Here is a 14,037-nt window from a genome sequence, read left to right as displayed (position 1 = left end):
CGCCATCTGGTGGCCGATCGGCGCAATCGCCAAACAGGAAGTGCTATGGAGGTTGTGCTGGTCGACCATATTACTTCCGGGCACTCTGTTTGGCTCACGGGACTCGATCTCGACACAATACATAGCGATCGATTGCCAATAACTCGATAAACAACATGATTTGGACATATATACTATTATACAAGCTGGAAATGGACCCGATATTTCTACATACCATAATAGGTAAATGACTGTTCCACGCTCATCGCCCAACGGCGCGAGGAGGATACGGTAAGATTCAGCGTTATTTTTGATCGTATTCCATATAAACTGTTATGATGAACATATCACCCACACTAGATGAATGATATAACGCTGCCCACGGAATTATAAACGATCCCCCGCCCATCCGGTCATCATCAGATCATACGTAGATCATTCTAGAAGTACGTCCAATTGAAATTTTTTATATCGCCCCGATTGCCATCAAACTGTATTTCATCATCAATATAATGCATTTGGGGCTATATATCACGTTCTGGAGAAAGCTGCAGAAAGAGATGAAAACATACTTATACATTAGACTAGGCTGACCTTCGAAGCTTTTTTTGGCAATCGAAGCTTCGGGGCCGAGCTTCGATTTAATTCGAAGCTTCGATTTTTTTTTTTTTTATATTTTTTTTTAATTTTTTTTTTTTTTTTTTTTTATATCTTATGTTGTGGGACTTGTACAGCACTTTCGTAAACGTTGTTGTTTTTAAATGTGCTCTATAAATAAAGTGGGTTGGATTAATTAATTAAGTAGCCCCTTTCGTGACTGACGCATCCAACAAGGTTTCACTCGGCTGTGTGATTTAATTCAAGGTGGATCGCTGTTGTCGTTTGAACAACTTCAGATTTCATGGGAACTACCAATCCCCCAAATCAAGAATGTTTAAGATGAATGAAGTAAGATTTTGATTATTTGAAATATGGCCTGTGTAGACTAAACTATGCACAGAATTATGTCAGTCTACAAGGTCCGGATTCTACATGGTCCGGCAATGTAGACCTTGTAGACTCCACTTCAGACCAATTATCAGTGAATGTTCATGCATTTTTAAGAAGGGCAACTTCCACAAAAAAACAAAGAACTCACCAAAACATCTCAGTAGCACCTTATCTAAATGTTATATTTCATATATGGAGATTCATATTTATTTATGTATTGCATGCATTTCTACATTTTATTTCCTATTTTGTTTATTCATCCCAGTATCTTTCTTTCTTATGTGTGGAATTCTACAAGGTGCGCGCACGCACACACACACACACCTACACACACACCTACACACACACCTACACACACACACACACACACACACACACACACACACACACACTTACATTTAGTCATTTAGCTGACGCTTTTATCCAAAGCGACTTACAAGTTCTGTACGACAAGACAGCAAGAAGGGTACAACTCTATCAGCTGAGTAACAATGTTCATCAAAGTGTTGCGTGTTACAGTGTAGGTTAGTTTATTAGGACAAGTGCATGACAGTAAGGTTAGTCACGGTTAGATTTTTTTTTTTTTTTTTTTATCATTTCAGATAATGGTTGAAGAAGTGAGTCTTTAGTCGACGGCGAAAGATTGGACGGGATTCGGCTGTCCTAACTGGGATGGGTAGTTCACACACACACACACACACACACACACACACACACACACACACACACACACCTACACACACACACAATTTTTTTTTTTTTTAACTTCGATTTTTTTTTTAATGTTCGAAGCTTGTGCCATCGAATCGAACGTTCGAAGCTTCGAAGCATTTAAGACAGCCCTACATTAGACCATACTTTACTATGAATATGTGAATGAAAAAGTTTAACGTTGCTACACAATGAACAATACATATAGGACTTTGAATGGGCCCTAATAATGGCAATGTAGCAATAGAATTTAAAAAGTTATAGCCCTGCAAAGAAGGGGTACTTCTCCATAGACAAATAGAGCCGGCAACCTATGGTATATAATGAATTTAACCCATGGCACCCAAAGTGTTAAAAATAAATAATAATTACACATTTTAAGTGTTTGTGTCTAAAATGCACAAATGGACAATATGGTACCTTATGCATACCTTATGTGAATACTGTATACTTCAGATATCAGATCATATATTTAGCATTTTTAGACTATATATTAGATTAGATTTAGATTATTGGATTATTAGATTATATATTGCATGTTTTTAGCATTTCGTTTTTTTTTTTTTTTTAGATTATATATTGGATTTTAAATTAGATTTGGATTATTAGATTATATATTGTAACTATTTATTGTAGGGCAAATATAACTGAGGGCATACATACCCTCATCTCTCACCTTGTTGCCCATATGCACATGTCCAGAGTTAATTATATTGATTTGTTATATTGTTTACACTGCTTTTTTGCTACCTGTACCTCCCCTCCCCATGCTGCTATGATTCCTCAAGGATCAATAAAGGAATATCTTATCTTAACGTGTAATATATAAAATATAAATCATTGTTTGTGCTTCCTGTTCATCCCCTCTCTTCTGGGGCGCTAGAAACATCGCCCCAGTCAGTGCGCAACGCAGCCAATTGAAAAATGACATAGCAAAATAAATGCACCTAGCAACGTCAATTTTGCCAATCATTGTCTTCAAATATGATGCCTAAAGGGTGATTCATTTAGCGACCCAAGCAGAGTCGGTGAGTCAAAGGGAGTGGGGACTGACACGATGACAACAATGATGAACACAATGAATTAAATGAAAATGGAAATTAATGCAGCAATCAAGTTCAAGTTTCTTTATTAGGTGTCCTACAGAAATACAGAATACTTTTGCATGAAATGCTTCTTTCTGTTTTGCTCCTGAGAGTGTGCTAGATAAAATAACAAGATAGTGTAAAATAGTATAATAAGTATAAAATAGAAAGTAAAGTATGTAAACAAGTGTAAACAAACAAACATTTTCAATATACATATACCGTAATTCCTCTAATAGTAACCCCGGCTTGTATTTGTTTCAACTGTAGCGAGTACCAGGCTTGTATTAGGAGGAGGCCTGTATAAGAGGGAGGCCTATATTTCAAATTTTCAAACGGATCATAATGAATAAATCAACATTTTCTGTCGGTTTGAACCCAGTAAAATGTACTGGGTTCATTTATTGAAACCAAGTACTGTATGAAATAGTAAACAGTGCAATTACAGGTGGTCACTGGTCATTTCAACGTTTTCAAAGTGAAATCAAGTAACTAGCTCAGTATGCAGCTCAGTATATTAGTAACCCGGCTTGTATTAGGAGGCCGGCTTATAATTGCTTAGCTCAAGAGCGCACCCGGCCATTAATAGAGACCCGGCTTGTATTTGAGACCCGGTTACTATTAGAGGAATTACGGTATACACTATATGTACAGTCTATACTTCTGTACAGTCTACAGTCAGCTACTATACAGTACAGTGTAGAATGTGAGGTATAGCTTAGCTTGTGGTGCCACCTTGTCGTGGTGAGGTGCAATGAGGGGCATGGGATTGATGCCAATAAATATAAAGTGTGTTAGTGTCTAAAGTGGGTAAAGTGGGTGCTACAGTGTGTTGTTTATTTAAAGTGAGTGTGGATGTGTGTGTTGTGGGTGTATATGATGTTCTGTTATTGTTCATTGTTCATTGAGCATCTTGATGGCCTGGGGATAGAAGCTCCTTCTGAGTCTCTCTGTGCTTGCCAAATGTTGAAATGTATATAAAAAAAAAACAGCTATATATCCATGGGATATCACAATATTACAATACTATCCAAATGTGCACTGGATAAAATGTATACGTTCACACTAATAAAAATAATTGTCTATTGACATTTGTGTGACATCACGTCCGGAACCACATCAACCAGGAAATAACTAACGCTGATAGTTGTCGTCGTCAAAGATGTATCATAATCACCAGATACATTCAGTGCTGGATCTAACAAAATGGATTTATGGAGATACATTTATGGAAAGTTCAAGTCCGGACCACAAAGCTTCTGGAAGGGTTAGCGCGACACGCGACTGCTCTTCCAATTCGTACGCCGATGTTCTACCGGCAGCAACAAAAGTGAGTCTCAGCCTCTGCGTTATGATATTATGATATGAAAATGTAATTGTAGTGCTGTCAGACCCGAGTACGTATTGTCTTTTCCCTTTTAATTTCTTCTGAGTGCTTTGTTTACATGTTAAAATCACAACGATTTTCTTCATGCCTCCACACCCCTACAGGGGTTTGGTTTACACATTTAATTTCACCTCTTATCAGTTTTCAGGTCTGGTTATATACTGTAGTTACTGAAACTGAGTGAATATGGATATGGCACAGCCTAGCCCCTTTCGTGACTGTGATGCACCGAGTGAATCCACAGTCACTTCCGAGCCCATAGCCAACCAACCTAGATTTACCATGAAGGACTGGTTCTGCCCGAACCGTTCGTTATACAAGTATCACAGAGAAATTTCAAAGGTACTCACAGTTGCACGAGGGTTTCGGACAGAGATACATGATGGTTTGAAAGCTCGGTGTTGCTAATAAACATTTTTAAATATTTTTTATAAACGTGTAAACCTCACAGACGCAGCATTCGCTTCTTCTCTTATTCTGCATTTGTGACATGCCTGGTGCACCCAGCATGCAACGCTGCCTCTGTGATGTTTACACGTTTATAAAAAATATTTAAAATGTTTATTAGCAACCTTCCCTTCAATATGCCATAAAGAAAAAAAATGTCATCAATATGTCGTGAATATGAACGTATTGATGATTTTTTTTTCTTTATGGCATATTGAAGGGAAGGTTTATACTGTCAATTGACAATGACAATGGACACAGCAATAATATAAAATATAGATTTAGCTCTACAAACAACCTCACGCACAGTGAAACCTTGTAATGAAAAGCTGAGATTAGACGGGCCCCAATGGCCCTGAATGTGTTAAGGGGGAGTGAGTTTAACTCGCAGTATCGCTACGTGCCACAGTCACTTCACAACACTTGAAGTCCATCCACGATACCTCCGCTACACTCACACCCCCAAACTCACTTTACCCAAGGCATCCGGGTCTATAGGCATCACTGTAACCGGTCTCGTATTGCCATCTCTGCGTTGTGTTAAAGTTCGACCCCTGTTAAGGGATTGCCCTGAGTGAGTCTCGAACCCTGGTCTCCCGTGCCACGGGCGATATCGCAGACCACTATACCAAGAGGTGAATTCACCGCTTGGTAACGTGTCTATATGCCTCTTAAGGGGGAGTGAGTTTAACTCGCAGTATCGCTACGTGCCACAGTCACTTCACAGAGTGACTGTGGATATTACTCACGATACCTCCGCTACAGTGTAAAATCTTTCAAAAGATGATGTTTGCCACAACATAAAACATGAGGTAGATGTGAAATTTGCCACAATAGATATTGCAGTGTCAATGCATCTCCCACACATGCGAGATGGGTGACACACAGGAACACACGCACACACACACCCCCCCCCCCCCCCCCCCCCCCCAGCATTAGCAATATGTTCGGCATGTTTTTCCATTGGGTTTATCGTATTGAGAGGGGAAACCCCGGGAGATACCCTACCTGGCAACCTGGTCCCCAAGCGCGAATCGAACCCAGGACCTTCTAGCTGTGAGGCATAGTTAATCACTATACCACCATGCCGCGTAAAGTCACTCGAATGAAATCTCCCCTTGCTATAATATATGACACAGAGGCTGTCGGTATTCTCTTTACAACACAGGTTTATTGGCATAAACGGCAAAATAGTTACAATTAGGTTGCTCTCAGGTTCTTTCTGTGTGAGCTGAATACCGAAAGAGACCAAAGAAGCCCTTTCTCCTCCAAGGTGAAATACCAAAGAGACCAAGATTATCTCTCTCTCTGGCATAATATGCCCATTTGTTATCACCCTCTCCTTACTTATCTCCCTTTCTAACACACAAAGTTCAATATAACCATATGCGTTCTCCTAGATTGGTCCCCCAATGTGAGAGACGCCATCAGGATACCTATCTAGTCTAGCTAACTAAACTGTTGACACGTAATATCAGTTCACAAATAAGAAGAGACTGTTCTTTTCTATCAAGACTGTCTCGGGTTAAGGTCCAAGTGAACTTAGACCTATATAATTGTCTTTTTATCTTCTAAGAAAATGCTACCCAAATCCTACAAAGTTTAATATATCCCTTTCTAGATGCTGTATCACGCTCACATGGGAAGTGGCAAGCTGGCAGTGTTCTTGTTGCCATGTGACATAAACCACCCATGTCCATCATATTGGACTTTGCACCATTTTTTACTTATTTTATATATACACAGTATATATATATAACTTTTCCCCATGCTACTAGATTTTCCACCCAATTCACATGGAACGTGTCTTGTGTGTCTGCATCTAGGGACCAATGTCTTCCATGGTGTAATTCAGAATGTTGCTAGGCCAAACCGTATGACCGCCACAACCATTACATTTTTGGAAAACAAATCATGAACAGGAAGTGAACACTCTGGCTCTGACCATTTGACCTCATGGTGGCGCTATTCACAGAAATGACATGACAGAGACGTGACATTTGCCACAATGATACAGTACTAATGCCTTTGTACCCCATTTTGCCAGATGGTGGCGCTATAATGAAAGGTAAATGGTAAATGGCTGCATTTATATAGCGCTTTTATCCAAAGCGCTTTACACTTTTGTTCCTCACATTCACCCATTCACACACAGAAGGCGGAGGCAACCATGCAAGGTGCCAACCTGCTCATCGGGAGCAATTAGGGGTTAAGTGTCTTGCTCATGGACACTTCGACACACTGCCTGGGATGAGCGGGAATCGAACCGGGAACCTCCGGATTACCAGACTACCTCCCGAGCCACTGTCGCCCCCGGTCATAAATGTATAACTTTGAGAAAAAAAAACGCTAATTCATACAGTGTAATTCCTATTGGCACAAGACTGTGTACCACATACAGCTGGCCTTGGTCTAAAACCTTGCCACTAGATAGTTGCATAGAGCTGGTGGCTACAGTGTTCTGGTTGAGGCACATGTCAAGGCAGCAAGTAACCGTAGGACTGGGGACTTCCCTCCCTGGTGGCTACAGTGTTCTGGTTGAGGCACATGTCAAGGCAGCAAGTAACCGTAGGACTGGGGGCTTCCCTCCCTGCAGCCAAATAGACGTCTCACATGTTTCTGTAATCATGACCCCCCCCCCCCCATGTTTTCCTTTCTCATTTACCAGTAATTTTGTCCTTGATACTGCATGTGGGGTCATGGGAAAATTGTGTTCCACCAAAGGCTTTTATGTTTTGTCAATGTTAATGATATACACACTATACACACATGACTGTGTGGCCAAGTTCAGCTCCAACTCCATAGTGAAGTTTGCGGACGACACAGTGGTGGTGGGGCTGATCTCAGACAACGACGAGAAGGCCTACCGGGAGGAGGTTGAGGTACTGGAACGCTGGTGCCAGAACAACAGCCTGCTCCTGAACATTGGTAAAACCAAGGAGCTGAGACAGCAGGAGACACACACACCACTGAGGATAAACGGGGCTACTGTGGACAGGGTGAGCAGCTTCAAGTACCTGGGGGTCCACATCTCAGAGGATCTGACATGGACAACACACATAGACTCAGTCGTAAAAAAGGCGAAGCAGCGCCTCTACCACCTGAGACAGTTAAGGAAGTTCCGAGTATCTGGGAAGATACTCCAGTCCTTCTACTCCGGAGCTGTAGAGAGCATCTTGACTGGAAACATCACTGCCTGGTATGGAAACAGCACGGCACAGGACAAGAAGGCCGAGCGTACCACGGGTATTGCACTACCACCCCTGCAGGTCCTATATTGTTGTTTTTATTGTGGATCTATACAACAAGAGGTGCAAATCCAGAGCCTGAAGAATAATGAAAGACCCTCACCACCCCAACAACAGCCTGTTCATGCTGCTGCGGTTAGGCAAACGCCTGCGAACACCAGCAACTAGGACAGAGAGACTTCGGCTCAGCTTCTTCCCCCAGGCCATCAGAGCCTTGAACACTGAACTCTCCACACACACAACACACACACTGTACACGCTCACACACTAGCAGCCACTTTAACATGAGCACACACACACTCATGCTGCACATGCTCACACTTATGGTCACTTTACAAAAGGAAAGGTCACTTTAAGAATAGTATAGTATAACTTGAGATTGTATAATATAGCATTGTATAACAGTGTACATAAAGACCCAGTGCCTCATCCGTAGCTAACAGTGTATTGCACTACCACAGGACCTAGCATGTCCTACCATGCTCTGTAAATAACTCATGTACATATACCGATATGCCCTACTTTGTTTACTTGTTTTATTGCACAATGTCGTTCTATTGGATTCTTATTATATAATACTATTGTATTATGCACATCGTTGCGGGCAAGACCCCCCGCATTTCATTGTATACTTGTATGCCGTGACAAATAAAACACTTGACTTGACTTGATTTAAAAGCTAACCCTAAATTACCGGATGTTGCAGAGAATCCACTGACGCCGGTGATATCGGGTGACCTGATCTGCAGTATTAAGCTATGTTTGGCTAGCGATTTTAACAGATTAAAAAAAATATGTGACATTCTAAATACCCTGCGTTATCAGAGAGAGAAATGTATATTAGAAGGCTTTGTTCACGGGAACCACAGCCTATTAACACATTGAGTGCCACGCCCCTTCCGGGAAGTGACCACTTCCGTGCCGCCCATTAACCCCATGTAAACGTAGTTGTAGTTTGTAGAACTAAACCTATATTTTATAGTATCGCTATAGGTCTAATAACGCCCTCGAGTCTCATTGAGCTGCTTCTGGTCAACGTGCAAAAAACAGATTCTTTTTTCATTCGTACATTTCCATTTTATACCGTTTTGAATATGAACATAGTCCGGCCGCTTTTGAGCAATTCCAGGGAAAAGACACCAAAACAGCGTTTTTGTGTAATTCAATAAACACGTTGTAATTTTTCGCCTGATTATCGGATCTTCCTGAAATCAACGCTAGATCATCACTATTATCCTTTGTCGTGCACGCATGCAATGTGGCTTAGACCGGCGCCCCCCCCCCTCCTGCAACCCAAACCTGCAGAACAGCTAGACACATAAACACATATAGCTTCAATCGCAGTAGAAATGAATATCAGATCAACGCAAGCTTTCATATATGGTGTCCTTACCTGGTCTCTGAAGTAATGGGAAAAAAAGAATCCAATAATCTCATCGCCATTCCAGTTATCCACAGCGATCGTGCCTCCGACGTTATTGGGCATTGCTCTTCAACGGGCGGGTGGGGTCAGTTGTCCAAGCCATCCCTAGAAGCGTGTGTTTTGCCGGAGTGTTTAGGACCCGCCCCCACGCCGCAGCTCAGTATAGAAAATAAACGAACCTGTTTCTAACCGGGTGCATTACTGGCCGAAGGCGTTAGAGGGCGTTATAATACCGTCTGCCAGCTCAGACACACTCAGAACAGTATGCACAAGGTGCCCTGCTGAATTATGAATGGATATAGATAATAAAATAAATACTGTGACAGAAACGTAGATCTACGTTTCCGGCACTCAACGATCAGACGACAGAAACGTAGTCTACGTGAACGGCACTGAAAGTGTTAACACTTTGTATGCCACGCCGGGTTTTCCTTTTTACCCCCTTGATGCCACCATCCACTCCCAATGTTAACGTTAATATCGCCTAATCTATGTTTTAAATTATGGCTATGTGTCTAATCTGCCCGTCGCTTATCAAAGACTCATTTTCCAGTCAACATTGGCAAGGCAGATTGTATTTTTATCGCTTCATTTCCGTTTGATAGCATTTTGAAAATCACCCGTTTTCCGGGGAAAAACAACCCATGCCTATGATAATCGCCTTTTACTGGAATATTCCAGAACTTTGTCATTTGTCGGCCTATTTATGAATCGTTTTCAAATAAACGCTAGATGATCGATAGTATATGTGTGCGCACGCACGTTCGTGTCGCGCGCTGATAATAGCTGCTCTCATTTCCTGATAGCTTTTACAGTCAAAACAGCTATATCACATATCGCATAAACGCTTATATCTCTGTGAAAACGAGTCTGATTATCCTAACACTGATAACATAGATTCCTTACCTGAGGTCAGATGGTATCCAAATGGTTTATTCCAATTTCCGATCGCCATTCGAAAAAATCTATAAATGTATTGATCCATCGTGTGTACAGTATAACCCATATTCGCCGTGGCTCAGAGGCTCCAGAATGAACTCTGGTAGACCCCGGCTGCATCAGTGAGAAGTAAAATGTGGAGTCAGAAATCCGTTCTCCCATTCACTTTCATTGAGTCCATTCCAAAAGGGTGATTTACCATCTGGGAGACGATAGGGGGCGCTTTTTTCACATCTGATCGCCGGCGGTCCCTGGATCTCCAACGGTAGGCTCACGTGATGCAATATGATTTCAGATCACTAAGAAAAAAAGAAGAAAAAAAAAAAAACGAGAATAGCCGTGACGTGGCATTCAACGGTCGGGTCGTAAACCCGAGAAAAGCCGTGAGTGGCGCTCAAAGTGTTAATAGTCCATTCATTTTCTTATAGCTGAAAGAGATTCTGTAGAGACGGGAGCAGCCAGAAGTATGTCACCCATGAGAGGTCTATTGGTCACAGCTTATCATGAATTATGTGCTTGTTTCTTTTCAGCTTGAGCTCAATGAAGAACTCTTCACACTCTTCACTAAGCAGCTAGTCACCCAGGCTCCCCAGTTCACCAAGTCCATGAAGTTTGCCAAGATGATGCTAACTGTCTTCACCAAATATAACAGCCGCGTATGTTTTTGATTTTTATATATCCTCCTGAGACCCAGAAGAGAAAAAAAAGCGTTGTATTTTTGTGATAATTTAAGTGTTTGGGTGCTAAAGAACACATTTCAAAGATATATATTTTTTACTCGACTCTATTAAAACCTGTTAAGCTGTAGCCCTATTTTCAGAAATTCCGCCTAAAGGTACATGCCCAAGTAAATGGAAGATTGCTCCACATCTACAAGGTTAATTTGCATGTTCTAGGTATCTAGGAACATCTAGGGATCTGGGGGTATGTATTCCCAGTGTCAGAAATGTTGTGTCTATTACTAGGCTTGAGTAAATTGTGATGAAACAAAGGAGACTATAAATTATGATTTATTTTTTTGCATCTTTGCCGGTGAATAACACCATGAAAACATTGAGGTGCTATTGATTTTGCTCACTGAGCTCATTCAGCACCTTCTTGAGATCAAGTGTACAACAAAATCTAAGCAAATGAATAAAGGGAAGATGATTAAACAGAAGGGTTTGTAATATGTTATAATTAATTTAAATTATAAATTCATATTTGAACTTCACCTTATTATGGCCAAATCATACATCTATGGATAGGGGAAACGCTCCTCTTTCCAATGGCAGTGTTAAATCTGGATTTAGTAATTTCCTTGCATTTCTTTTTTTTAAACAAGAGATAGAATTAGCATTCTTCCGATAAATTCTTATTTTCGGTAAATCTTAAAAACATCCGTAAACAAACGTAGTGCTGAAAATATACACTTTGACTGCTGTTTTGATAGGGTTAAGGTCTTTAGTCTTGGCTACATTTGAAAAAGAAACGCAACATTAATTAATACGGTCTGTATTGATCGATTTATGATTAAAAACAGCAGGGTCCCCCAATTGGGGAACCCTACGGCTTAACAGGTTAATATTTTACAAAATGTGCACTGTAGTGCACAACCGGACTTCATTGATTGTAAAACAATAAGAATCTTACATAGGAATTATGAAAATTGCATCCACATTGAGTCTTTTCACTGGTGTGACAAAGATGAAAGAAAACGTCAAATTTGATTCTTCTGAATTGTCCCAGTAGCAGGCAGGCCCATTTTCTGAAGAGCATCCAGAAGACTGATGGTCTTTATCAACTTCATCTGGCTCTTCATCTTTCGTCTCTCACACTTACATAGAGCTGTCTACTAAATAAATATGAAACAAACATACAGTAAGTCCTGATGTGCACTGAAAATAAATATGTTTAACTCTGACAACTCTCAAAATGCTCCTTAGATGTTTACTTACTAAAAACAATCAAAATATAACATTCAAAAACATTTTAAATATGAATATCATTATCATGCCTATCTTTATTTTTTCTGTGCAATGTGCCTTTTGTCTTGGCAGCCATTTTCAAAAGACAAAAAAGGCAAGTTTTCATGGTCACACCCCAACACATGATATATCATTTGAAAGCTACGGTTGTCCTCTGTAAGGAACGTCGGGACTCAATAGAGTGACATGTTTGATTGATTGATTGAAAACTTTATTAACCGATTGCAGAATGGGTACAATACAGTACGGCTCAATACACACAATTGTTAAGGGGATGCAGAGACCAGAGAAAGACTTTCGTCTTGTTTACATCAGGGCCCCCCATTTTCAATTCATAATGACATTTATGACATATGCAACATACAGATATACATCATGACATTTCTGACATACATGACATACAGGTATACAGTACTGTTACATTTGTCTACATACAAGATATGCAAATATACAGTACTGTTAAACAGAGATCCTAACAAACTATATACATACGAGGGGGAGAAAACAACATTAGGGGCGGGTGGGAGGGAGGGTTTGGACATTTACGGGGGCCATACAGATATATATCATGACATTTATGACAATACATGACATACAGGTATACAGTACTGTTACATTTGTGACATACAAGATATGCAAATATACAGGGGCTGAGGTGGGTTTTAGGAGTAAGGTCAAGCAGTAGTCTGACCAGTTTGTTTTGTGATGTTTGTAATCTTGTTTTTAGTGCCTTTGATGTGCTTTGGTACCATGAGGTGCAAGCATAGTCGTAGTACCCTTGAATGAGTGCTCCTGCTAGTCTTCAGGGTATTCTTGTTTACCAGAGAGGAGATCCGGTACAAGAATCTTGTTAGTTGGTTGACTTTTTTTATTACATTGGATGCCATTTTGTCACAGGAAAGATTTGCCTCTAGGATGGAACCCATGTATAGTCTTAGAGGAATCATGCTAAACCTAATTTGCATTACAGTGTACAAAGATGAATTGCTGGGTCTCAGGAGCATATATATATATGGGGTGTAACGGTACACAAAAACCACGGTACGGTACGTACCTCGGTTTTGAAGTCACGGTTCGGTACGGGTTTTCGGTACAGTGGGGGAAAGTTTGGCTTTCCATGTTCCACTCAGGTGTGATGTAGTGTGCAGTAACTAATTTACTTGTAGGGCTGTCAACGAATATTCTATATTGAAATGAATAATCGAAATAATAATAATTATATTAGATTGTGAAAAAAACAGCCCCTGGTGGGCGGTCGTTAGTGGTTAACATACCGTTGTATTCATTCGGTACGCCACACAGCCGTTCGGTATGGTACGGTACACACTGAAGCGGTTCGGTTTGGTACGGATACACGTACCTTTACACCCCTAATATATAGTCTAATCAAGTTTATTTGTTAATCAACATTTCACCACATTTACATTTGTTTTCCTAGGTGACTGCTGCACACAAGAACTCTCTGTCCTGCTGCTTGACGTCAAACGAGACCTTCCTCAAGAAGTCCCTCCAGGCGGCTTTGAAAAGAATCACACACACATGACCTCAACACTTTTAATAAACATGTTGTTATTGCTTTTTGGAGTGTTTTCCTCATTCCTGTGAGGAAGATGGTTCTTTGTCAGCAGCAGCACAAATAAGAGTATTATAGAAATATAAGAACGGAACTACAATTTTGAGAGTAAAACAAAATAAGGAATATAGAGCACCTCGGTGGTGCACCACGTTAAGATGCATACTGCATTATCGCAATGTCCTGGGCCCAGGAGTTCAAAACTTGTAATCCCTATTGCAGTGGCGTCGCGTGGGTAAAATAACGGGGGAAGCCAAAAAAAATTATTAAAAAAAAAAATTATTAAAT

General features: G+C 40.6%; 1 protein-coding gene across 1 annotated transcript in view; it reads left to right on the top strand.

Moving 5' to 3' along the window:
• The window catches only part of fance (FA complementation group E), an 18,292-nt gene extending 4,539 nt beyond the window's left edge, over positions 1 to 13,753 (top strand). Inside the window, exons 8-10 of the mRNA XM_084333484.1 lie at positions 2,564 to 2,576; positions 10,740 to 10,865; positions 13,615 to 13,753. Coding sequence (XP_084189610.1) covers positions 2,564 to 2,576; positions 10,740 to 10,865; positions 13,615 to 13,719 — 244 coding nt within the window. The 3' untranslated portion in view covers positions 13,720 to 13,753. The remainder of the gene's footprint in view (positions 1 to 2,563; positions 2,577 to 10,739; positions 10,866 to 13,614) is intronic.
• Positions 13,754 to 14,037: the final 284 nt, after the last annotated feature.

Source organism: Notolepis coatsorum, assembly GCF_963971535.1.
Source record: "Notolepis coatsorum genome assembly, chromosome: 17".
Lineage (NCBI taxonomy): Eukaryota > Metazoa > Chordata > Actinopteri > Aulopiformes > Paralepididae > Notolepis > Notolepis coatsorum.
The sequence above is the reverse complement of the archived record's forward strand: the minus strand, read 5'-3'. Positions and strand labels throughout refer to the sequence as shown.